The sequence below is a fragment of the Topomyia yanbarensis genome, chromosome 3 (genome assembly GCF_030247195.1).
Source record: "Topomyia yanbarensis strain Yona2022 chromosome 3, ASM3024719v1, whole genome shotgun sequence".
In the NCBI taxonomy this organism is placed as follows: domain Eukaryota; kingdom Metazoa; phylum Arthropoda; class Insecta; order Diptera; family Culicidae; genus Topomyia; species Topomyia yanbarensis.
In genome coordinates, this window is record NC_080672.1 from 422307773 (window position 1) to 422334437 (window position 26665).

Consider the following 26665-nt stretch of genomic DNA (forward strand, 5'->3'; position numbering starts at 1 on the left):
TGTAGAGAAATGAACTCATGGAAATACGAATAACATATACATTTATTTTTCGTTTAGCTATTCTCAACTCGTCTTTTGGTTACATGAAGTTATTTTTATAAAATGGTCGTAGAATAGTTGAGCAATCATGGAAAACACAGAACAGTCGTTGAGTTTATTCACTAGACAATTCTTCACCCGTACCAGCATGCTGAAATGATAAGTGTTATGTTTTAGGGGCGATCAACAGATGTTTTTAAAACTTCTATAAAACAGTGTAAATGTCTAATGACATAGCAGTTGAGAAGTCATTCACACCCTGTTTACAAAAACAACTGATAACGCCAGAGGCTTGTTTATATACCTGCAATCTTCCTCAGTAAATGATTTCCTGTCTTCATACTGTTTATCGATTATATTTAGCGCTGCGCATTCAAAAATGTAAGCTCCCATTTCAGCAGAACACTTTTCATGCTTGGCTTTGTCGTACTCTGCCAAAAAATATACAGAGAGATAATTTCAAATAAAACACCATCACACGGGAAAGTTCTCACTTATGTATGTTCCATTATCCCTGCAAACATGCTCCATGACGCTCGAAAACCATCCCTTCAGTGCTTCATAAATCTCGTAATTACTTTCCGGAACACAGGATTTAACGGTTTTCATGAACGGCTCGAAACAGTTCGTCGCCTTCATTAAATTCGGACAATGCCTGCAAGAGAGCGCAAATGAGATAACTTCAAACCGGCCTTCCGAAGATCCGATAAGCCAAACTTTTGCAGAATCGCCTGCTGTGTATCCAAATCCAGCCGCAAAGAATCCATGTTGAACTGAACCACGTCCAGTGTTTTCCTTAGACAATTTCTAACACCGATCCAAGTAGTCGTAATCACCGACCCATTGATCCCCTTCTTCTCACACTCCGTTTCGGTGTACTTCCACAGGGTGAAGTAGGAAAACTCCATCGGATCCAGGGGAGATTCGGTTGCGTCATTATTGTTGATGTTTCTAGCAGTAGTTTGAGCCTTAATCCGGATTGTTGCGCCGATCAATATAATTAGTAGTACTAGCAGCGTTCCCGAACTCGGTGCTTTCATCGCGACGAGATGTACACTTAAAATGATTTCATTAATTCATCGGCACACTGGCGAGCACGAGCAACCAGAGCCGGTTTTTTTTCGGGGGATTTGGAAGATCTTATCGCTCTGTTAGAGCAATGCTTCTTTGACCTGGCGATAATGCTACAAGTTCCTAGGTCAGGAAACGGATTATCTATGTTTACTAATAGCACTTTTTTGGCATATGGTTCTACGGCGGCCTAATTCAGTTCAAACATAAATACAACCTAGTTCTCTTATCTCGTTAAGCGAGACTGAAAGGTTATACAGTTCTTATAAGGATTTCGTCTTTAATTTATTTTTTTGGCTAATACACTGAAAGAATATATTCGTAAACCTGCTACGAATAGGTTTCTCATAGAAAACTTTCGTAAAATATACGAATTCTTCGTACATATGATAAACCGTTTGTAGTTCTATGAAAACGATTTTATCTTTATTACGAGTTTTTCGTAAAAAACACGAAACGACTTTCGTAAATGCATGAATCGGTTTCATTAGTTAAACGAATTGTTTCATAAAATACACGGAGCATCTTTCATAACATCAAATACAAATATGTTATTACGGACTACTCTGATAATTGTTCGAGGACACGTTTTACACAAACCTGTACTCTGAAAAGAACACTCAATGTGACAGTTCAGTTTGTAGGTTTCTCTCTAAAACTGACAGCGCTGATAACCAATGAATATAGAACATCACCGTTGCTATAATTGTTTATTTTTCGGGAACGAAGAAAAAGTGACCAAGTTAAATAAACGAGTTTGTTTGAAAATGTTTTACAGTTCAATAATTTGGTAAGCACTATTTTCAGACTTGGCCAGGAGTACGACGAATAGAAAATATCCTGTTCTATTACCTGGAACATATTTCGCCCATTATATTTTTAATTAGTTTATTTGACACGGCCCAAAGCGGTAACTTAACGGAGCCGTGGATATTTGATACGTTAATAATATCTAGAATATGTAAATAAAAACAAATGTTATTTATTATCCGTTGGAACTCGTGCGTGCAACTTCTTATTGCGCCCGGATACCTTCTTTCGCGGCAGGGAAAATTCGTCTGCTCGCCTACTGCGTCATGGGAATCATTCAATTCCCTCGTATCTTTCTTGTATTGGTATCCGCCATGAGATGTTCTTTCTTGCTCCATGTACTTACGGGTGACCGGTGTAAAGCCGTCGTCATTGTTATTACCTTCCTTACCGATGTTGCTTACAGTTAATTTTGGGGTGCTGGATACTTCTATTGCGGTAGTGATTATGGCCTGGATAGCGGCAGAAAATTTGACAACCGTTTGTGGTTCAGTTATTGAAAACGCTGTTTTGGACTGGTTTTCAGTTGATGATTCGGCAATCGGTTGAGATGCGTTCTCCTCTGCATCTTCCACGCAAGGTTCTCTATGGTGCGCTGCATGAATACAATACTTGCACGTAGGAGTTCGCCCCTCCTGGGTGCATAGCGCAGTTTGTTTAGTAGTAGTTCCGGTAGTTTTCAGATTTATAGTCAAGTAGGATGGAATAGGTCTTTTGACTCGCATCCTTACAACAAGAACACCGTTAGGAATACCCGTGAAGAAGTTTCTCCAAACATCAGGTGTAACGCATTTTACTTCTCCGTATTTCCATGCATTTTGGAATTAGCTCAGGTTAGGAACGCGGTGATAGGTCATGTAGCCTTACCTCTATATAGTCATTTTCTGTATACATGGAAATCAGGAATCAGAAATCAGTAGCGACTGGCTCAAATGGCACGTTCCCCTTGTTAATTGGAATTTTAGGTCTTGCCGTGATTTGTCTTTTCGTCATTTTCCTGATAGGAAGGAGTAGGGAAGTGGTAAGGTTATGGATAAGGAAAATAACGATACATAGACAATACGGCAGAATTTTTCACTCCCAAAGGTATAAAAAATACGTCTCGATGAGCGAATATATCAACAACCTCCAGGGGATATTGAGATAACAGAATGGCATAGTTTATAACCCTTTTTTCGCCAGAAATTCAAAAGATCGGTCGTCGATATTGCAACAATACTGCTGTATTTTTTCTGTAATCGCCTTGGTTCTCAGAGCTTCCCAGTAAACTTTATAGCGCTTTACCACACTGGGTTAGGAACAATAACATATCCTTGAGTGTCCATAAATTCATCTATGTATGGAGAACCAAAAATCCGGATACGCAATTGCATTATTATAGGGCAGTTACTTATCAAATGATATGAAGTTCCGTAATCGGATTCACAAAGATCACACGAATAATACTCAGCACGTGGAATAGTAGCCATGTGATAATTGAGTTTTCAATGTCCAGTCAGTGCCACACATTGCAATTGTGCTTGGTAAAATGCAACAAATTCTTTTACATTTTCGAACTCACATCCGGAAGAAAAGTTTTTGCTTGAACGCAAGTTTGCAAGCTACGCCAATGATTGGCATGTTCGGATGCAGCCTAAAAGCGAATCTTGTGTTTTTAATCCAACTTATTGACAGTGGTAGAACTGGTTCTGGACCAACGAAGTCAGTCGCAGCGCCCGCTCTAGGAATACGGTACAGTATCTACCAAGAGAATGAGATTAGTCTAATCTCGTTTCATGACAATAGATTCCAGCACTGGCCATTCCTCGCGAAGAGGAATTCTCACATTGAAAGTTTTGAAAGGATGACTTCATGTGAATGTGAAGTCACTGGGAGCAAGTATATACTCATCCCAAGTAACCCTTAGGGGCCAAAATCTTCTATGGCTAATTGTGCGATTTATTATGTTACTGTTCCAGAGCCCAGTAACCGTAAGACGGTGTGCACAAGAAAGTGCTTCTTGTTTCAGAAGCACATATACTGGTTTTATGTTCACGAGTGCCTCTAGAGCAGCAGTAGGTGCCGTCGCGAACGCACCAGTCATTGCCATCAGGAATCCTCTAAAGATAGTTTAACTTTGATTGAATTGTCGTGACTTCTACATTCAGCCACCACACAAGGCACCCGTATGCCAGTATCGGTCTTACAATTGTTGTGTAGATATACTGAATGTACTTGGGTTTAGAGCCCCCAAGATTCGCCGAAAACCCGCCTACATTGGCCGAAGGCCATGCAAACTTTCTTGATTCTGTAATCGACGTCAGCTGACCAAACTAGTTTTAAGTTGAGAATTACCCCAACGTGCTTAACCCTTTGCGACGCAGTGGGATGTATACTTCCCACCTACTTCTCCTATGTTTTTATTGGATTTCTAGTTAGCGTTGACATATAAATACGAATTCTTTCTCTAAATCAACTCTTTGGGATGTAAGGAGTACAACTAACACAAAAAATTATGTGAATTTGTTAATTACTTATTAGTTATAAACAATTAAAACTCGAAAATCTCGTTTTTTACAATAAATTCGTGTCTGAACTAAAAGTCCTTTAGTCTGTAGATCTAAAAAAGTATGTCAAACATTGAACTAAATAATAGATTTTTTTGCAGAATTTTTCGTAGGTCAGTTCTTTCAAACAAAAATATCAAAATTTGCAAAATTGGAGTTTATTATTGTGTTGGTCTATAAAAGATTCTGAGAGACAGGGATAACTTCTCAACTAGCATAAAAATAGATTATGTGGTTTGCGAGGTCGCTGATCACGATTCTGATAACAGAATTTTAAAATTCAAAATGGCGGCAACACAATGGCAGCCATTTTCACGAAATTTGCGAATTTTTATACAATGAGCATAAAACTCATAGCTAAGCACAGGCGCCATATTGAATCCACCATTTTGAATTTTACATTTTCGACATCATAATCAGAATCAGTGACTCTGACAGCCCCCTTGTAAGACGTTTTAGGCCAATATTGGGGGTAAACTCTAAAATTTCTAAAAAAGATTTTAAAGATAAAAAAAAATTCGGTGAAACCACTCCTTGTACGTAAAGGATTTAGGATTTGTGCCCTTTACGTACAAAGTGTGGTTGCACCGAAAATTTTCCCCCTGGGAAGAAATTTTGGTGTTTACCCAATTTTTCCTACTTAGGGAGGAATATAGTATAGTGCTTTCGCATTGGCCTGCTAAACCAAGACAAGTTTCGGCTTCGCTGAGTCTCATCGGCATAAACAGAATTTCTGCTCGGACGGGACATCACGTTTGACCAGTAGAGTGGGACATGGTTATATGAAAAAAATAAAATTTCGCTCCGAGTATCTTTTTGGGTCCCATTTAGCTCCCAGAACAACTCTGCAAATTTTTAGTTCGATCGGTGAAACTATATTTTTGCGCCCACTGTTTAAAGTTTACATGGGATTTCGTATGGGGAAAACGTCTTTTGCAAATTAATTCTTCCAAGAGTTACCCGTTACCTCCTAAAAATAAATAGATGTATGATTTTTATAGGAAATTTGTCAAGGAAACAAAGTCTAGAAGACCACAAAACGATCTGATGCTTGTGGAAAATGTTATTAAGCAAAAACCGATTGATGCCCTGAAGATTAATGAAAATTTTACTTTTCATAGCATCACTGCTGCTGACGGTCGCATTATATACAAAATCTTTAATTTTCTCTTGTTATGTACAAAAGAAAACTCAATTTATCCCTCAAAACTCTTGCGAAGTGGCCAGACAGTATAGAAAAATGATTTGGAGACATTAAGAGAAGATCAAAACAAAATTGCATATAATTGGACACAGTGTTTCAAATAAACCACACATTTCACACCAAGGAACCTGTTTCCAAAGGAGCTGTGGAAACCAATCATTGTTATGCACGTTTCTGGGAGTGAGTAAAAAAATCAAAGCAATCCAAGTGGGTTTTGACTCTTTGGTTTTCACTCCTGGTTTTGGCTCCTCCTGTCCACTCCGGTTTGTGATTCTTGTTCTGTCGCCGCTTATAGACCGAATTTAATTTCAAGCTTTGCTAATAGGTCTTCAAGATTTGTATGTTTAATTTCTCAATTATCCTAGCAGAAGGTACAGGGTGCGCCAGCTGGATGTATCCTTTTACAACATTGAACAACTCCGCCATTTTTTAGCCGTTTTCACAAGTAAACAAGTTTTTTTAGGATATTTTATGCCATTTATTATAAACCAGGTTTATTATTCATCGTCGGTTAAATAACCATTCCCATTTGATACACAAAAAGCAGTTCTTTTGCGGGCATTTTGCATGACATTGAACAGCATTTCGGGCTAAATCGCAGTAATTTCAGCTAGTATACATATTAGCTTTGAGTTCGTCAAGGTACTTAGGATTGCAAGAATACACTTTACTTTTCAAGTAACCCCACAGAAAAAAAGTCTGGCACCGTATCCAGAGAACGAGGAGGCCATTCCAAATCAGCCTTTTTTGAGACAAAGCGAAAATTTTGTTTATTTACTCCGCCGGAAAGGGTGGAGTGAGCCTGCCAAATTTTTTATGATAAGCACGCACAGTTTTCACTATTGAACGATCGTTTTCAATGTAAAGCGCTACGATTTCAACGCGTTCTTTTGGTGTAAATCGACTTATAGCTAAAATAGCACTAAATGACCTTCAAGGTCTATCGAAAAGAAGCTTTCGCCATGAACTGTACCAAGGATCTGTTTTGCTTTTGTGCTTGATAAAATGAAAATTGAAAATCTAAATTGAGCTCGGGCTTTTAAACTGTATGCTGCAATTATAATCTAGCAACCTGTTTTCACTCCCTGGGCGGTTTTCACTCCTCAGGAGCCAAAAAAACCATGAGTGATGAAATCATGGATTTTAATGATTTGTCAAACTATGGTTTTTTCAACGCATGCTGATTGGAGTGATTTTTGAAACACTGATTGGACAACCAACAACAGTGGTGCTAGAAACAATGAATATTTTATCAATCGTCAGAGCATCAATTGGTTTCAGCTTAATAACTTTTTTCTCAAGCGTCAGATCGTTTCGTAGTTTTCGAGACTTTGTTTCTGTGTTAAATTTCCTACAAAAGCCGCATAACGGTTTATTTTTAAGAAGCAATGGGCGACTCCTGGAGGAATTATTTTGTGAAAGTTAATTTTCCCATATAAAATCCCATGTAAACTTTAAATAGTGGGCGCAAAAATATAGTTTCAGGGATCAAGCTAAGAATTTGCACAGATGTTCTAGGACCCAAATGGTACCCAAAAAGTTGCTCGGAGCTGGAATCTATTTTTTGTCCCACCCTATTGACCAGTCGTTCGATTGAAACACAAACTGTGTTTCCGTTTTAGGAATTTAGAGACGAAGTCGAAACGCATCCATAACTTTGTTAAGTACAGATGTTAAATTTCACATCACTAACTATTTCTGACCTCCGCCCACTTCGATTGAAGTTTTTGCCATTGGCACTATGGGAAAATATAATAGTAAATATACATTAACCCTTTATAAGGCCCAGAGTTTGGGACTATCAATGAAGGTTATACTAATAGAAACACGGCTCTTTCACTTAGTTTAGAATATATTTACATTTATTTCGTAATAAAAACTGATTTGAAAATATTGTAGCTACCGCCCGTTAGAAAACGTCAGTCTTCCTAATGGTTAATGTATTTCCAACGAGATTGGTTCGAATATAATGATAAATCGAGCTGAATCAGAAATACAGAAAGAAATAAAGGTGGGTTAAAAGTTATTACCTGATTAACAGTAAATAACCCCTCGGTGTTCCTAAAACCGTTATTAACAAAAAAATTACTATAAATTTGTCATACGGCATTCGAAAGATACAGTATCCAAGCATCTTCTCAGTGAATTTCAAAATGATCCATCGAGGGATTCGAGAGAAATTGCAATTTGAAGTTTTATGACACGTTTCATAAGACGTTTCATAAGGCTACCAGCAAACACCCGTTGAAACGTTTACCTGTTCAATAATGAAAAAATAATTAGAATCGGTCAACAAAGCATTGAGATATGGCCTTTTGAAGTAAACATTCAAACTTTCATCAATTTTTTTTAATTTACGCATAATATTTAACGTTTGGTAGACAACCCTATTTTCATATTTTTTCAGTGCACCATATAAATAACACCTTTTGTACATTATATTTATGTAATTAAATGGTAAGGTTTTCCTTTAAAAACCGCGACACGTATAAACGATCTAAATAGTCAATGGACAAACATGGATTCACGTTTGAAGTCTGGTAGAAAACCCATCTATGACCGCATACCACATTCAAACCGTTATAAATTTCGATTCCGTCAATGAAATATTTTCAAACTTGCAGGAGATATACTTGATTACTATATCTTTCGAATGCCATGTACTAAATAAGTAGACAAAATTTTGTTTGTTTGTAGAGATAGGACCAAACCCGTGGGTGTTTGCTGGTAGCCTTATGAAACGTGTCATAAAACTTCAAATTGCAATTTCTCTCGAATCCCTCGATGGATCATTTTGAAATTCACTGAAAAGATGCTTGGATACTGTATCTTTCGAATGCCGTATGACAAAATTTATGGTCATTTTTTGTTAATAACGGTTTTAGGAACACCGTGACCCATGGATTCTATTGGGAAAGTTGAAAAATAAGACTGCAGATTACAGTCGTTCATATATTCATTTTATATTTTTCTTTGTAATTTTTACCACTCATAAACCAAGTTCTCAGATTAAAAATAGTTGTTTTTACAAATTTGCATCACCAACTTATAGGGTCTAGAGTTTTTTTTTCAAATTCGTGTTAATTTTATTATTCCAAAGAAAATCGCCGTATTTTTTTCACAAAACTCTTCGCCAATCTGAAACTAATCACTGTATCTCAATAAAAAGTAATAAGAAGAGATACCAGACTCCTAGCAAGTAAATTTCATATGCCCTATGAACAAAACGAAAAGGTGGCAATATAGTTGCCACCGCCTTATAAAGAATTAAATTCTATAGCTTTAGAAGTAGCGCTCGGAAAATTAGTTTGTACCTTTTTTGAAGGAAATAATCTTAGTATTTGGGTAAAAAAGTGTTCATTTTTTGAAAAATACGGAAAGTTGGGGTTTTGGGATATTTTGTCCCCAAAATTCCCAATTTTTAATAATATTTTTGCTGTATGCTGCAAATCTTCTAAAAAAGTTCAAAATCAATCCGTTATTAAATCACACTGACTGGATGAATAGGAAATATAACTTTAAACGCCTATTCAACGTGTTTGAACCAAACCGCACTGAATGGGAAACAGGAGGCCTACTGTTAAACCAGGATCGATAGTTTTCAACACTGATGGTTCTAAACAGAGCAACAAATTTGGGGCTGGGGTAACTGGTCATCGAGTTAACGTATCAATATCTATGGGTAAATGGCTTACTGTATTTCAAGCGGAAGTACAGGCAATTATTGAATGTGTCACGATTCGTTTACAACGTAAGTACAGACATACAAATAAAAGTAAGTTCTCGATAGCGACCCTTAAAGCATTGAAGTCAGTTACGTGTTCCTCTAAATTGGTTTGGGAATGCATTCAATTGGTACAACAAGTGGCTAAAAAGTACTTGAGAACAGTGGAATTGAAGGCAATGAAAAAGCAGACTTGCTAGCAAGACATGGATCATCAGAATTATTCCTGAACCATTTTGTGGGGTCTCAGAATGCACCATAAAAATGAAATTGAAGAACCGGGAAAATACAATAATAGATGACATATGGTAAAATAATACTACTGCCCTAAAATATTTATCTCACCAAATAAAATAATAACTCTACGGCTGCTTAGTATGTCTAAAAAGAATTTAAGTATTTTCAGTGGTTTATTAATAGGGCACTGCCCGAGTAAATATTACCTCAAGCAGGTAGGTCAAATAGAGGATGATACCTGTCGCTTCTGCAAGTGGAACAATTATTATTAAAAGTGCAGATTGAGCTGAATCTAGCAGAGCTGAACACGCTACAACTGCACCATATTTCACATCAAGTGTTTATGTTCAAGAACATTAACCAAGCAGAGTCATTCGTTTCGCTGAACAATATGCAGCACACCGCCGAGTGCGGCAACGTCAAAATCACCATACCAGCGTATCTATAAACAATGACTCTATAGAAGTTTACTTATATGATTTATCTCCGCACACCCCTGACATTCTGAGTAAAAAATCATGTCATGATACGAAGAAGTGGAGTTACTTCTTCTCGGGTGTTAAAATCAACATCTACTGATTTGACAGGAACAAATAGCCATTAAACAACAAGGGCGCCAAATATCTCCAAGCTAATCACCAGTACCACCACTACTCACAATAGCGACCAGCACCAAGAAACAGCAGCAAGAAAGCTGTATCGATAACGAACTGGATGTGAACAATGACACGAAAGAAGGCAGACTGATTGCTCCCCAGCGCAGCGCAGCGAACAACGCAACTTCGCCGCCAAAAAGGAGACCTCAACACGCAGCAGTAAATTGCGTCAAAAAGGCCCGACGACAATATTGAGATGCTTTTTTTTCTTTATTTTTGCCTTTCTCAATAGAAAGGTATTGCAATTGCTCTGAAAACCGACTTTTTAACGGAGGCCCGGAGGGCCGAGTGACATATACCATTCGATTCAGTTCGTCGAGTTCGGCAAATGTCTGTGTGTGTACGCGAACACAATCTCACTCACTTTTCTCAGAGATGGCTGAACCGATTTTCACAAACTTAGTCCCAAATGAAAGGTGCAAAGTTCCCATAGGCTTGAATTTCTAATGGATCCGACTTCCGGTTCCGGAATTACAGGGTGATGAGTACGATCACGTAGAAAATGTCGATTTTAATAAATTCTGCAATGAATGTATAATGGTGAAAATTTTTCCAAAATGTGACCACAACTGCTTTGATTTGTGGTACTAGGTCACTAACAGCCATTCAAAGTCTCTTTGGTCACATGGGTCACCATCATCGGTTCCGGAAGCCCCGGCGGAAGTATCCAAATTCAGAATAACAGTCATATCGGTTTCTCGGAGATGGCTAGACCGAATCAACCAAACTTAGTCTCAAATGAAAGGTGTTGCGCCCCCGTAAATGGCCATTAAATTTCATCTCATTCCGACTACTGGTTCCGGAGTTACGGGTTGTGGCGTGCGATCACATAGCAAATTGCGATTCAAACCGATACTCCGATGAAAGCAAAAAGGTAAAAATTTCACTAAAATATCTCTCAAACAACTTAAATTTGCAGTTATAGGTCATCGACGGCCAACCAAACTTTCATTGACTACATTGACCATAGACAGCTCCAGAAGTGCCAGGAAAAAGCGGCCATCTTTCAAAATTAAGGAACTCACATCAGTTTCCCGGAAATGGTTGGGCCGGTTTTGACAAACTTAGATCCAAATGATAGCTATAATATTCCCAGAGATGTCTATAAAATTTCGTGCGGATCGCTTATATGGTTCCGGAAATATAGACTAAACCGTCCGGTCACATATGAATTTCCCATATAAGTCGGAACTCAAAATTTGTTTCAACGGGGGGACCCCATGAAATTTCAGAAATCGAATTCGTATTTTTGATGCCAAACATCTTTAAAATACATGAAACGTCGAGATTTTATGTTATCTCGAATTTTTTTTTTAAATCGACTTTTAGGAATTAGCCGATTTCGCTCCTTTTTTCAATTCAATATTACCGTGGCTGTTTTTTCTTTTGCAAAATTTTAGAACTCGAATAATGATTTCTTTTCTTGTATAAAGTTGTCAAGTTATATATAATAAAATTGTAATGTATACATTTGAAAGCTTTTAATAAATATAAGCAACTAAAAAATTCTCGTGTTCATGATTGAGAAAGGCACAATTGCACCGCTAGGCGGATTAAAACAGGTTTTTTACATTGATTAAATGTACTGTACAGAGAACGAAACAATGCGTTTTCGCGGAACGACGCAAGAAAAATAAATAAACGACGCCATAACTAATACAGCTGACCCACGATAACAACCGAAATTGAGTTCTACAAGATGACGACACGAATGAACTCATGGTGAATAAAGTTCATGTTTGACAATTCTCGGTGGCAGTTGCGTGAGTGCGAGTGCAACGTGTGCTCATCTATTACATTCGAACTCACGTAACTTCCATGTAAAGAAACCACCGAGAATTGTCAAACGAAGTTCATCCGTTGACAGTGGTCAACGATGTTCTCTTAGAGAACTTCTCTACTGTGTATCTAATTCACACAAGATGAGCGACCTCTGCAATAATATATCAAAGATAATGCCCTATACGTACCCCTATACCTATTTGACCTAATTCTACTCTACCAGAGATTTTATCCGAAGAAAATCAATTTTTGAACAATTTGTTAAAATTAAGAGTGTTCCCATGGACCGAGGGGTTCAAACAACACAATAATTTAGGATATTATATATTGGCTTTAATGTATCGATTTTTGGCTCATATGAACATGATCGAAAGGAATTGTGAAGAATTCTTTGCCTTCTGCTAAGTAGGAGTTGGGGCAAGACAAAGGCAAAGAATTCTTCACAATTCCTTTCGATCATGTTCATAGAGCCTGCCTTGTCCTAGTTTTCCGTTCTAAGTTTATAACTGATTCGCTCTAGAATATCTATCCGTTTTTCAATTTCATTGCTTTCGTTTCTCTTAGTCTCAAATTTGCAGAAAATAACTAACAAAATCGATACAGTAGAACCTTGCGGCAATTAAAACATAGTAACATATTGGCTTTAGATGAACAATTACTTCAAAACTGGCTCCATTTCATGAAGGTCGACTCCAAGTTTTGATTTTTTTTTGGTCATTTTGCGCGGAATACCCCATATATAAACTATTTTTGAGGCAGACCAAAATTTGAGAGGAGATCAACCCTAGACCCCCATTCCCCGAAAAAAAGTTCTATTCACTGCAATGATCGAATTAGCACTATAATCAGACATTCTAGTTGAAATTTCAATTTTTTTTGAAACACCTGGATAATCGAGTGACGGATAATCGAGTCCGACCTGTGCATTCAAGTTTTATAATACAGATCAAAAAAAGAATGCAAAGCCATTTTAAAATTATAATTAACACGTTCAAGCCGATGTGATGCTTTGAGTGCGTAACAAATTTCTAGAGAATCATTACGAAACAATAACGATTGCATAACAAATTCATTGGCTTTATCGTATCTTCCAAAAACAATCTTCTACAATTCTTACACAGTTGTTTTCCAAAAAACGGCAAACTGAATCGAATGCTACCTAAAACATATACACTCAGGTTTTTTTTACGCGGGGGATACATGCCGCGTAAATGAAAATCGCGTAAATTCCAAAATCCGCGTAAATGAAAACCGCGTAAATTTCTAAAACCGCGTTAAAAAAACCGCGTAAAAAAATACCGCGCAAAAAAAACCGCGTAAAAAAACTTGAGTGTACATACTTTCCGGGTGTATGAAGGAAAGTCAGTTTTGAAAGTGCCAGCCTAACTTTCATGAGAAAGAAAACACTACTGACTTTGTATAATTTGTATAATCAGCCCGCCTGCTAAACTTCTGATCGCTTATATCTTAAAGTATGCTTCTTGCTTGGTGGTCGATTCAAAAGTAATGCTGCTTGCAATTGCTTGCTTTGTCACGATGAATCATACGAATTATGAATTGGCTGGAATAGATATTGATCACGCGAAAATGGAAGAGGAAAATATCCAAAAAAGTTACATTCCATGCATTCCTTGAACAAGGCGATGCATACAACAGTTTGACCGTTCCATTCGAATATGCATTAAGGAACTGATTCATTCTGCAACCGTACCTGTGTTCACAGTCCTTCCCATAATTTAGGATACTTTCGCGCAGGAATGATACTTTATACAGGATTCGAGCAAAACGTCGTAAGTTGTCCAACTTTGATAGAAATTTTACCGCAGTGTACTCCACTTTAGACACATTTTTAAATATCTTCGGAAAAGGCCCAGGCGACGAAACTTGAATCATGGATAAGCAAGTCCCCAAGCCTCCGGGGGGCTCGAACGAATTCTGCACGACGAGCTTTAAACTCACAAACTTCGAAGTCTTAGCATTAGCAAAAAAGTTGACTTGCAGCAATTCAAATATAAATTCAGTAATTTTCACATAGTTCCATGTTAAAAATGTTCAAAAATTGCCATTGAAACGGCAATTCTTTCGATTCGATGCTTGAAAAACGATCCTTCTCCAACATTGGTAAAACAATTCAAGCAAAATCGAACCACATTCGCAAAAGTCAATGAAACATTGGAAAGCACCGGGCTTTGTGCTGACACACAAGTTTTGCAATTTACTCATAATAGGAACCTTTTTTGCCTGCCCGTAACCAGTATCAGGGTAAATACATATTTTTTGCCATAGTGATGCAAGCGGATCACGTATTGTGAAGCGGAATCTTGTTGGTAAAAGAACAGTGGAACGGTCACTTTTGTAGATTCGGACGATTGGCATCCTTTCCACAGAAGAGGTACTTGATTCACGCTCAAAATCCGTTAAATTTATCAAGATCAAACCAATTTGTGTCACTACGCGAAGCAAAGCGTGTCGATTGATGACGTCAAGAAGAGTTAATTAGTCGTCGTGTCCGATGCAGATCGTACCGCTCCTATTCGAATTTCGGACACTTAATATAGGGTATTTAACAAAAGAAATTAAATTTTCAGGTTAAAGGGTGTGTCAGTATTATAAAGAACATAACTCGATATCCTGAAAAATACTATTGATGACACTCATATCACATGCATGTTTACAAGGAAATGCATATGCTACACCGTGTTCAATATATTCAGATAGGGGAACCGGGGGCAAGTCCGACACCTTAAGCGCAATCATTTTTCTGAAACTCCGCAAAGCTCCTAGAACTGTATATTCTGCGCATAATCTTTGTTTAGATGGTTTTTAACAAGATATAATTTTTTTAGCGTTTCAAAAAATTGGATTCATTAAAAATTATTGTTTGCCATAAAATGGAGAAAAATGACATTTTAAAAACGCTGCAGGTAAGACCGACAATGCAAATGCAAAAAAACAGAGTTTCCGTCTATTTCAATTATTAACATAACGTAATTATAGTATAACTAGCTAATACCCATCGCGCGTTGCTGCGAAATAGGAGGAAAACACAATTTGTTCCAAAGCGCCATCTGGCGGGCAGATAACCTCCAACTAATAGCATACAAACACGCCCCATACCAAATACCTACTGTGTGCAAATTTTTACGAAAATCGGTTATATATATATATATATATATATATATATATATATATATATATATATATATATATATATATATATATATATATATATATATATATATATATATATATATATATATATATATATATATATATATATATATATATATATATATATATATATATATATATATATATATATATATATATATATATATATATATATATATATATATATATATATATATATATATATATATATATATATATATATATATATATATATATATATATATATATATATATATATATATATATATATATATATATATATATATATATATATATATATATATATATATATATATATATATATATATATATATATATATATATATATATATAGATAGATAGATTGATCACAACAAACATTCCCAGTCATTTGTATCGAATCAAAAATGAACCCAACCGTCTAAACACCGTGTCGGCCCCACCCAAAAACTGTCGGTCTTATCCCAACAGTGCACATTTTTGTTAAATGCTCAATTAACAGTATTGAAATAGTCAAATTTATCCTCAACACACACACAAATAGTTATAGGGAAAGTAAATTAGAACGGGCGACACAAAACTGGTGATTTTATTGACGTTTGATGAACCTATATAGCATCGATGTGTCTCGAAATGCTTAAAATAATCGTACTAATAATATCCTGTCATTATTGTATGATTTAAAATTTGATAACTGGGAAAAGTCGGGGTGTCGGACTTATCCACAGTGTCGGGCTTACCACCAGTTCCCCTACACTTTCTCATACATTTTTTAACTTTCGTACTTTGACAATATCTTTACACGTTTTATTCTATTCTATTCTATTCTATTCTAACTCTTACACAGCCAGTATTAAAAAGCATCCTGGAAAACACTGCAGTTATTCTTTAGTGTGTTTTGTCAACATTAATATTTGAAGCATATTATGTGTAATATGTCGCAAATATTAAAATGGCCTACTGTGCAGAGTTTGGTTTGAAGATGTTGCAAAATTAGGCGGCAATCGAATTATTCATTTAATGAACAATCTAACTAACGAATCCTGTTGAATCTTGGAGGAAGAAGAAACGAGGACAACCGTACCGACCGTTTCAGATTAAAGGGGATATGGTAAATCGTTGGGAGTGACTTGGCTAAGAAGGTTAATGTCACTCCTTTGGTCATTTGGGATAGGGCAGAGATATTTACACCTTGCCCTGGCTAATGCGCCTAGGATAAAGCGCCTTTACTCGCTTTTATACAGACCGAAAATATAATGTTGATAAATACATAAAGTTACATATAGTAGTATCATTTAAAAAAACCTGTTTTAATCCACCTAGCGGTGCAATTGTGCCTTTCTCATTTCTCCAAACTATGATTTAATAGCTGGTTCGTACAATATAACATTATGGAATTGTCTTTCATTCTTATTACACTTTGTAAGTATATATAAGAGCACCTATCAGTTTGAATCGGAGTTTTCTATGTGATCGCACTCCACAACCCGTAACTCTGGAGCCGGAAGTCGGATGGAGATGGAATTTAATATCAGTTTCCGGGGACGCAACACCTTTTATTTGAGACTAAGTTGATCAAATCGTTCTAGCCATTTTCGAGAAACAAATATAACCGTTATTCTGAATTTGGATGCTTCCGGATCCATCGATGGTGGCCAGTGTGGCAAAAGAGACTTTGAATGACTGTTGATGACCTAGATCTACAAATTCAACAGTTGTGTTTACATTTTGGAAAAAAAATCCACCTTTTTACATTCATCGCAGAATTCGTTAGAATCGGGATTTACTGCGTGATCGTACGTATCACCCTGTAATTCAGGAACCAGAACTCGGATCCACACAAAATTCAACAGCAGCTGATGGACTTTTCATTTAAAATCAAGTTTGTCAAAATCGGTTCAGAAAATTCCGAGAAACCGATGTGGACAAATCAACAAATTTTGGCTTGTAACGATACTCTTCAACTCGTAATCTGAAACAAGATGTCGGTTTAAAATGAAATTCAATAGCAACCTATGGGAATATTATACCTTTCATTTGAATCTTAGTTTGTAAAAATCGGTTCAGCCATCTCCGAGAAACCGATGTGGACATTTTGTTAACAAATCCGCACATACACACACATACATACATACATACATACATACATACATACATACATACATGCACACATACATACACTCATACATACACACAGATATTTTGCGATCTCGGCGAATTGAGTCGAATGTTATATGAGACTCGGCCCTCCGGGCTTCGGTTAGAAAGTCGGTTTTTGAAGCAATTGCATAACCTTTCTATATGAGAAAGGCAAAAGAATAATATTTAATTAGCTTAATCAGCATGAGTTCAATGTTATCTTCATGTTATTATATTTTGAAATGTTAGTGGAATGGGTTTAAAAGTGAAGAGAATGGGGGTTAGTAGAGTGGGAGTGGAGGATGCGTCAGAAATCCTTCATCTTATTTCGGTATACGGGGTGGATGAAGGGAGGGGCTGCAATGCTCCACTGCATATTTTGCCTTCCATTTGAGACTTGGTTTGAGAAAATCGGTTCAGTCATCACCGATGAACCGATGTGACTTTAATTGAGGAATATGCCCGGAATTCCGGACTTCCGGAATCGTCGATAGTGAACAATATATTCAAAGAATGTTTGATTGGCAACCAGTGATCTAGATCTGCGATTAGAAGTAATTTGGTGACCATTTCAATAGTTTCTAGCCTCTGACGTATTACGATTGTACCGATTTATATGGGAAATTCCAGTGTATCCTTACTAACACCCCTGTAACTCCGGAAGCAAGAGTCAGAAACGAATGAAATTCAGCAGCAGTCAATGGCATTACTGTATCTTTCATTTGAAATCAAGTTTGTAAAAATCGGTAGAGAATTCGTTGGGGAATGGGTGTGATATTAGCTTAGGAACTTGGCGGGTTCCCCGGGGGCGTCATGAACCGTCATAGGTGGCCAATGTGGTCAAAGCTGCTTTGATTGATCATTAGTGATCCAGACCCGCAAACTAGAGTAATGTTACATAAATTTTAATATGTTTTACATCATTTGAACATCATGGTGGTACCAGTTTATATGGGAATTTGCTGTGTGACCGCACTCTTCAACCTGTAACTCCGGAACCGGAAGTCGGATCAACTAAAAATTCAATAGCACAATTATGGGAGCATTATAGCTTTCAGATGAAACTAAGTTTGCGAAAATCGGTTCAGCCATCTCTGAGAAAATTGTGTGAGTTTAAATGACACACACACACACATACATACACACACAGACATTTGCCGATCTCGACGAACTGAATCGAATGGTGTATGACACTCGGCCCTCCCTCTGAATGGTGTATGACACTCGGCCCTCCCTCTGTTAAAAAGTTGATTTTTACAGTGATTGCATAGCCTTTCTTTATATGAGAAAGGCAAAATGGAAAGAAAATAATAGAAACGATCTCACCAGTGTCCACAATGTAAAGGCTTAAAGGCTTTTAATGCCACTTCTTTAGAATGAACGTTGTCGACTCTTCATAAATTCCGGCCGCTTGAGACAATAGTTGCTATGTGTAAGACGATCCTTTCCACAAATGATGGTCACAGCACTTAGTGAACGTTTGGAAATGGGGTAACCAGCCGCACACCTCAAACATCTTAACTGTATCTTGGTAGGAGGCTTGAGAATTTGTTCACTAGGAGATGCTCATTGGTAAGCTTCATCCACCGGCTTCACCGATGATGGAAATGGGTTGAATATTCATCCGTACCTCAAATACTTTTCTAATTAATCCGTACGCGAAATGCGCTTACGGTCTGCTATCGAGTATCATCGACACGTCCTTTTCTCGTACAGTAGATGTATTCCGCCTTATTCCCACTTTTGGCACCATAAACACTGGCAAGTTATTACACGACATCGTCAACAGCTTTCCGACATTTTCTCTTCGATTTCACTGTATAAGGGACCGCGATTTTCACGTTCATTCCAGCGCACAAGTGCGGTTTTTCGGTACAAAAATCAATAACTCCCAAACCGTTCATTTTAGGGAAATTTTGTCTGAGAGAATATTTTTGGAAATTAAATTGGCTTTCTTTTAAAGTAAAATGTAACTAGGGTGGTCCGCTCGAACATTTTTTTCGAAAAAATATTTTTCGAACTAAATGGTGTAGCAAGGTACTTACTTCAGCAAAGTTGTAGAAAAATGTTTTTCAAGTAACATTTTCAAATGCGTCAAAGTTATAGCATTATCGGTTTTCATGCTATAATTATTTTTCTTCTTTAACCTAGGGTGTTTCTGAAAAAGTCAGTTTTTTAACTATAACTTTTTAAGTAGTTAGCCTATCTTAATACTCTCTATGAAGCAATTTTAGTACTTTTCATTGCACATATTTTTGCTGAAGAATGTGAATCGATATCATTTTTCGTTATCGAGTTACGATCATTTTTTTAAATAAAAATGATAGTTTTCAATGACTTCTAACTCAGAAGGTTGCAAAAAGTAGCAGCTAAATTTGTACTTTTTCGAAAGTGCATCAAAAATACTATCAAATATCTCAAAATCATCTTTTGCTTTTTTATCCTTCAGCGAAAAATGTTGACATCAACATTATGATCAAATGGCATCAGCTTACGGTTGTTTTTAACCCTTTCATGCCCAACTTTTTTCTAGTGCATGTAGGGTTTCAAAACTATTTTTCCTTGAAAACGGTTGGGTCAAGAAACACGAAAAGCCTATTTTCATAAAGATAGGTGCTTCCATGGCAGTGCTAGAAGCTGGTCAATTTTCACCTTGTAATGCTCAATGCAATTCTCCTAGAATAATTACAATAGTCCAATTACGTAGAAAACATAGCCAACGACAGTCTAAATTGATAAGTTTTATCAGTTTTCAATAATATTGCACTATAACGAAGATATATGAAAAAATCATTTTCCGTCGTCAACGTAAACTATCCCTGGCAGCACTGCTCCATCGGAATCCAATCAGACTAATTGCAATAACTTCAGTTCTAGAGCTGATCCTTGTAACTGTTAATACTCAAATTAAAGGCAATAATCACATTAATGAGCCTTACTTGTTTTTATGAGCAAATCTCGCCTCAATCAAAAGTTATAGCTGTTTAAAAACGTTGTTGTCCACAAACAACATGGGAATGAATGGGTTAAGGGCCTAGTCATCGCCATTTAGCACTTGCTTTAATGGATCAAAAAGTTTTTAAATGATTTTTTGAGCTTGTCAAATATATGTACACAAATATTGAAAACGTTAGGCTCAGGCAGATATTTATTTTACTATTCTACATAACTATTTTATTATAATCGACATAATCATAATTATTATAATCACAATCATCAACATCATCAGCATCGTCGTCGCTATAGTTATCTGAATCGTGTTTCTTTTCCCAAAGATTAAGTTTCCTTTTCCTTTTCAAGCACAACTCATGCACTCGGTTTTTTGGACGGCCTATAATTTTGAACATTATATAAACAGTATAAAATGTAGAGCATGTTACTTTAAAAAGCGAATGAATTAAGGATTACCCTTCATTCTGTTCTGAGTAAGCGACGAATTTCTGTGAATGCTGGTTTAGGAGGAAGTGCATTTTTTTGGAACTGTTAACAGCTTCTCAAAATATTTCGAATTTTTATCGAGCACGAGTCTCAACTTGATGACTGTCTTTCCAAAATTGATCAAACCTTTTACATGTTTTAATTGCTACAGCTTTTGCATTCCGAGCGAAATTCTTTTTTTCATTTTCTCTCATCAAATGATCTCATAATTTTCTCAAACCCAGCCTTTATTTTATTTCTATTTTCACCTTTGGTCACTTTCCAGAGATCGAATGATTTTCTTTTATCCATTTTAACGGAACTAATAATACAAAGCACTACACGCGTTCATCAAAGCAGTCGTCGGCTACTGCGATTCGATACATGAATGGGATTGATACCAATTAAACTGTCACGACTCGTGGTGTTGTTGTTTATATATGACATCGAAGGACAAAAAAGCAAAAGTTGATTTCGAGATATTTGATCGTATTTTTTATGCATTTTCGAAAGAGTACAAATTTAGTTGCTACTTTTTGCAACCTTCTGAGTTAGAGGTCATTGAAAACTATCATTTTTATTTAAAAAAAATGATCGTAACTCGATAACGAAAAATGATATCGATTCACATTCTTCAGCATTATAACATGAAAACCGATAGTGCTATAACTTTGATGCATTTGAAAATGTTTCTTGAAAAACATTTTTCTACAACTTTGCTGAAGTAAGTACCTTGCTATACCGTTTCGCTCGAAAAATAATTTTTCGAAAAGAATGTTCGAGAGGACCACCCTAGTTACATTTTCCTTTAAAAGAAAGCCAATTTTATTCCCACAAATATTCTCTCAGACATAATTTCTCTAAAATGAACGGTTTGGAAGATATTGATTTTTACTAAAAAACCGCCCCTGTGACCCATAGTGCAGCGGTGAACGGTTCACGGAAACTACGTGGTGGCTTGACTTCCTCACCTTTGATTAACACCAAACTTGGAAAAAAGACTTCTAAACCAGTTGAGTAGCTTTCCATTCTAGGGTTACTGCGCCCTAATTCCTCTTAGCTCGTCTATGCATTACACCCATTAAAACACGCTACATACCACTGATTGTATTATTCATCTTCCAAAGTACGGTGCAACACACATATTATTGTCGAGAACCAAGAAACGAAATCGAAGTGTTTTTGACGAAGTCAGGAACACAAAACGACAAATGCTAGTTGACAAGGTGATAATTTTTTCTGGCCCACTACCCAGTTATTCGAGCAACGCTGTTCGATTTGCAATAATAGTATCAGTTTAATTACTAACGTCAAATGTGTTGATTTCAATTAAGTATTTGAATATTCATGTGGATAGTGTCCGGAACTCGAAGCAGTCGGACATTCGAATCAGTACGGTATGCTCTGTCGAACAGGGTAACAAGATACCATATGCAAACTAACATCTGGGGCGGATGTAGGAGGCGAGGCCGATCAGCACGTCATCGTTCGAGTAAACGCAGTTAGCAGCAGCGGGTGGCGGTAGTGTGCGCATGATGTTTTATGAGAGATCGTTTAGCGAAATACGGAAAATGTTAATTGTTTAGGTTCAAACTGAAATGAATGAATTATTTGAATATTTCTATAGCATGTTTATGGCTTCGTTTGAAGATGGATGAAGATAAATAGCGTTTGGTATATGTACGATACAATCAACAATGTTTTTTGATAAAATCAAAATCTTCGGCACGAATATATGTATTTTTGAATTCAACTCTAACAATAACTGCACCCAAACTCACCAATGAAACTAGTGTCTACGTTCTTTAAGATATTCAAAATGTAAAAACAAAAGAATTCGGCACCGCCAAGCTAACGCATTTGTGCCTATCAAATAAACGAAATGAAAAAAAAAGTGTCTACGTTTAACATTGTCTCACATGAGATCGAACAACGTAGCGATAACGGAAAATCTACAGTATCATTCATAACGAATATGGAGTACGTTCACAGGAACCGCATATAAGGCAAGCGAACACTTGTGCCTTGCGAATGAACCGTCCGAAGATAATTCACACACAAACACGAAAACTGCGATAAAAAGCTTTCACTCGGTATCATCGGTAGTAAGTGGGAACGGGCTGTACATTTTAAACATACGCAATAGGTTTATGATTACCTTTGCTCTTAGTGCAGGTAGATGAACCAAAGAGGTATATGAATAAGTATTTTTTTAAAAATACGTTGATAATAAATAGCCACCACATTAATGGCCATACTATTTAAGGATACACCAAACTAGAATGCGTTTGGTATTCAAAAAGTTAAATAATAAATTTGATCTGTGATACTTCCAGTATTGAGGTGATGTGCTGGATGGGCTCGTTTAGAATGTTTGTCCCCATATTCTGTACAACGATTAGTTCGACGAATTTTCTACTCGAAAAAAGCGGATATGATTTATGATTAGCTTCTGTCTCACAATTAATCACTAGTGCTGGACTAACCGAGTATGAATTTAACACCTGCCTCGTAAAAACGTAGTAGAAAATCCATAAAATAAATACGATTTTTTTCTGGAAAAAAAGTTAATCTAGCCTTTGGGAACAGAGGGTAGGTACATTGAATTGTATTACTGTGATGACCCAGTTTTGAATAGCCTAATTATGCCACAATTTTTTGTGCGATTTCGTCAGCCTATTCTATTCGGCTTACTTAATTGTTTGTAAACTACATATTTGAAAGAATCGGTTGATTGAATTTTATATGATAATCGAATGAAGTTGTCACATCTATAAATTACGGAAAATTTAAATTTTTAAGATATAAAAAGATTTTCGACAAATGGCTAAAACTGAATAGCAACAACATACAAAGTGACATACTGCAAAAAAATATCAACTCCCCTGAAACCTCTTATCATTTAAATACGTGTTTGAATTTGTACAACTGATACAACTTTACACTTAGATTGATGATGCCCTATTTCTTACATATCGAACCAAATCCTCATACTTTCTGAACACAATACTATCATGTAGAACAAATATACGTTTTTAAATATTCGCCCTGAACAACTTCTTTTATGGCAATTTATTCGAAATGTTGTGAGTGCCCTGATATTGTCAGTTAAAATACACCATGGAGCCGGCTAAATCGGGTCTTCACTGTAATGGTAATCCAATGTATACATCGTATATAGTGATCATGCCCTGCCTTCAAAGTGAGACCACACACTGTCGCCAATGCGATAATCATATGTTCTTCCTTTGACGTCATCATATCTCAGGGATAGCATAAAGATTTGTGCATTGGGCTGAAGTCTCAAAGGTTGCGCGTTCGAATCCTGCCTCTGAGGAAAGATGTTTTTCACATAATTGCTTTCACTTCACTCACCATTTCGATCTGTTTTCCCCGTTGGATATCACCAAAAACTCTCAAATAAGGTATTGGCACTTACGTCAAGAATCAAATAATGAATTATTTGTTTAATTCTAACGGCGGGTCAAATCTCTGTTAACTAGACAAGGGACCAGAAATCGACAGTCTTCATTAGCTCTGTCACCCACCCATCGAATTACGTCTTCCTTTACGATCGTAAAGTCGCTGATCCCATGTTCTTTAGCTATTTTTCACTTAGAATGCAAAGGATAAACCCTAATCTTCATTTTAATGGCAGCGATAACGTTCGGAATCTGAGCTGACCTCACACGACTTTTTGCAGATGATTGTCTTTTCCTTTATCGATCGAAAACACTTCGTGCGGTCCACGGTCCACGGACACTGAACCGCGATTGAAAATGTATTTTTGCAACAAATGCATGCTGGACAATCACGAATAGGTTGCCACTTCCTCGTGATGCAACTGTCAAACTAAGAGAATCGTTTTCTTTTATTCACAGCCTACGATGGTTTTATGCAAACAACACACCATCGATCTCGACTTCGTTTGCAGGTACGTAGTCGCGGTACTCCTTCGAAACAGATCCATTGCTAGCAATCTGCATAATTAATAGTATTGGCTGTTGAAGTTGAGGTGCTTGATGCTGCGTTTGCAGTTAACATTATGGCTTGAACAGCTGCCACCAAGTTGGCAACGGTTTGTGGTTCAGATAATGGTATTGAAGCCTATACTTCGAATTGGTGTACTGTGGATGAGTGGGCAATCAGTTGTAATGCATTCGCCTCACTATTAAGATTCTGCTCTTTATGGGTGCAAAACGTCATTTTTAATAGTGGTTCCGTGAGATTTGAGTTTTATAGTCGAGTAGAAAGGAAAAAGTCTTGCGATCTGCATCCTCACCAAAAGAACACCCTTAGGCATACCCGGAAAGAAGTTTCTCCTAGTATCAGGAGTAACGGATTCTACCTCTCCGAAATGCGACATGTATTTTTCAATTGGCTCACGGGGGTACGTGATGCTAGGTCATGTAGCCTTACCTCCATATTGTCATTATCCATATACACGTGAATCTTAATTTCTGCGCTGTCACGTTTAACCAGGTGTTTTAGGTTTTCAGCAAAACGAATCTTTCGGCTTGATATAATCTGTGGACTGTGGAGTGATATCCGTATTGCGTAGATGATAATACTGAAGATAATTGATTTCCGTTAGCCTAACCTCCATTGCTCCATCTCACGAAGACTCAGTAGTACACAAACAAATTTAAAGTGAATATCCGCGGTGTTGGGTCGGAGCAACTTCGAAAACTTGACTCATAATGACTAGTATAAAAACTATATTTTCTTTGTTCTTTATGCGTTGCACGCTAGATCGTGAGGCTGCCAGTTGTCGTTCACTTTGCGCCTTTGTTCCAGTTAGTCAAGTTCAGTCTGACATAACATTTTGATGTCATCTTATGAAATTCTAATTTGAGATTCTCATTTTATTGTGTAAATTTCTTTGGCCTAAACATCAAATTAAATACTCATGTTGTTATCGACTAGAAGATTCACTATCTCAATGAGTTTTCAATTCGCTTTGACCGATTGCAGAAATAGTTTTCTGTATCGTGTGAAGGGTAATTTTTCTATTAATGATTTTTAATTTTAAACTTTTAAAATGACAAAATAGATACCAACTGAGTTATCATTATCATCACCATTAGCATCAGTGTTGAGTTTTAAAATCTGCATCCATCTACATTGTAGTCGAATTATAATAGCGGAAGTTTCTATTCCGCAAAGCCAGAAGCTTTTTCAGGCGGGTGCAATCTTCTTTTCCGTGGACAACAAGGTATAAATTCCATTCACCACTATCGAGGCGTAATGCAATAATCATGTTAAAGCAATTGTAAAACAGTTTTGAAAACTTGAGAAAATATTAGATGATACCCTAGAAGATACTAGCAGTTTCCGGAAGATTCTCAAAAAAACTCAGGAAATTGTCCATAGATGACTTGAGGTTTCATGTGATTTTAGAAGATATCAGAAGACATGAGAGAAATTCAGAAGAGTTTCGAAAATTATACAAACATTTGGAAGTTTTCAGCAGTTTTTGGAAGGCTTCTGTAATGCTTGGAAGGTTCGTACGCATTTCAGAAGATACCCGAATAATTCAGGTAATTTCATCAGATTTCTTTCAGAGAAATCTTTAGGAGTTTAGACTACCACAACAGACCTAAATACCGGTCACAGTGGTTCGTCTCCTTAAAAAAAATTTCAACGATTTCACAAAAAAAAGATTGAAGATTCCAGCGGAATTTTGAAAAACTTTCATTTCACGAGTTTTCAGCTCACAAGACTCACAATCAGCGTGATTGTTCTCGAATGGGACATGACTCCAAACGATATGAGAGGCCAGCTTTTCGATTTCATCCACTCAATTGGCTACGAAAGTCTTTCATGCCGATGAAGTTGCGTATATTCACCTCAAGAGTCGGTCCACATA

General features: G+C 36.7%; 2 protein-coding genes across 3 annotated transcripts in view; both read right to left on the reverse strand.

Annotated features, from left to right (window-relative positions):
* The window catches only part of LOC131693953 (ribonuclease P protein subunit p25-like protein), a 139099-nt gene that overhangs the window by 49922 nt on the left and 62512 nt on the right, over positions 1 to 26665 (reverse strand). The gene's annotated exons all lie outside the window — the stretch shown is intronic.
* Positions 39 to 1089, reverse strand: LOC131693954 (uncharacterized). Its single transcript, XM_058982254.1, has 4 exons — positions 757 to 1089; positions 534 to 694; positions 344 to 470; positions 39 to 190 (listed from the first exon to the last, which is right to left on the reverse strand). The coding sequence occupies exons 1-4, from the start codon at positions 1077 to 1079 to the stop codon at positions 64 to 66; spliced, it is 738 nt and encodes a 245-aa protein (XP_058838237.1). The 5' UTR covers positions 1080 to 1089; the 3' UTR covers positions 39 to 63.

Excerpts from the sequence above, each read along its gene's own strand:
- LOC131693954 (XM_058982254.1), bottom strand. The coding sequence starts at position 1,079 with ATGAAAGCACCGAGTTCGGGAACGCTGCTAGTACTACTAATTATATTG. Across the intron at positions 695-756 it reads CAGCAGGCGATTCTGCAAAA|GCATTGTCCGAATTTAATGA; the intron begins GTTTGGCTTATC and ends GCTCTCTTGCAG. Across the intron at positions 191-343 it reads TTTACTGAGGAAGATTGCAG|CATGCTGGTACGGGTGAAGA; the intron begins GTATATAAACAA and ends TTATCATTTCAG.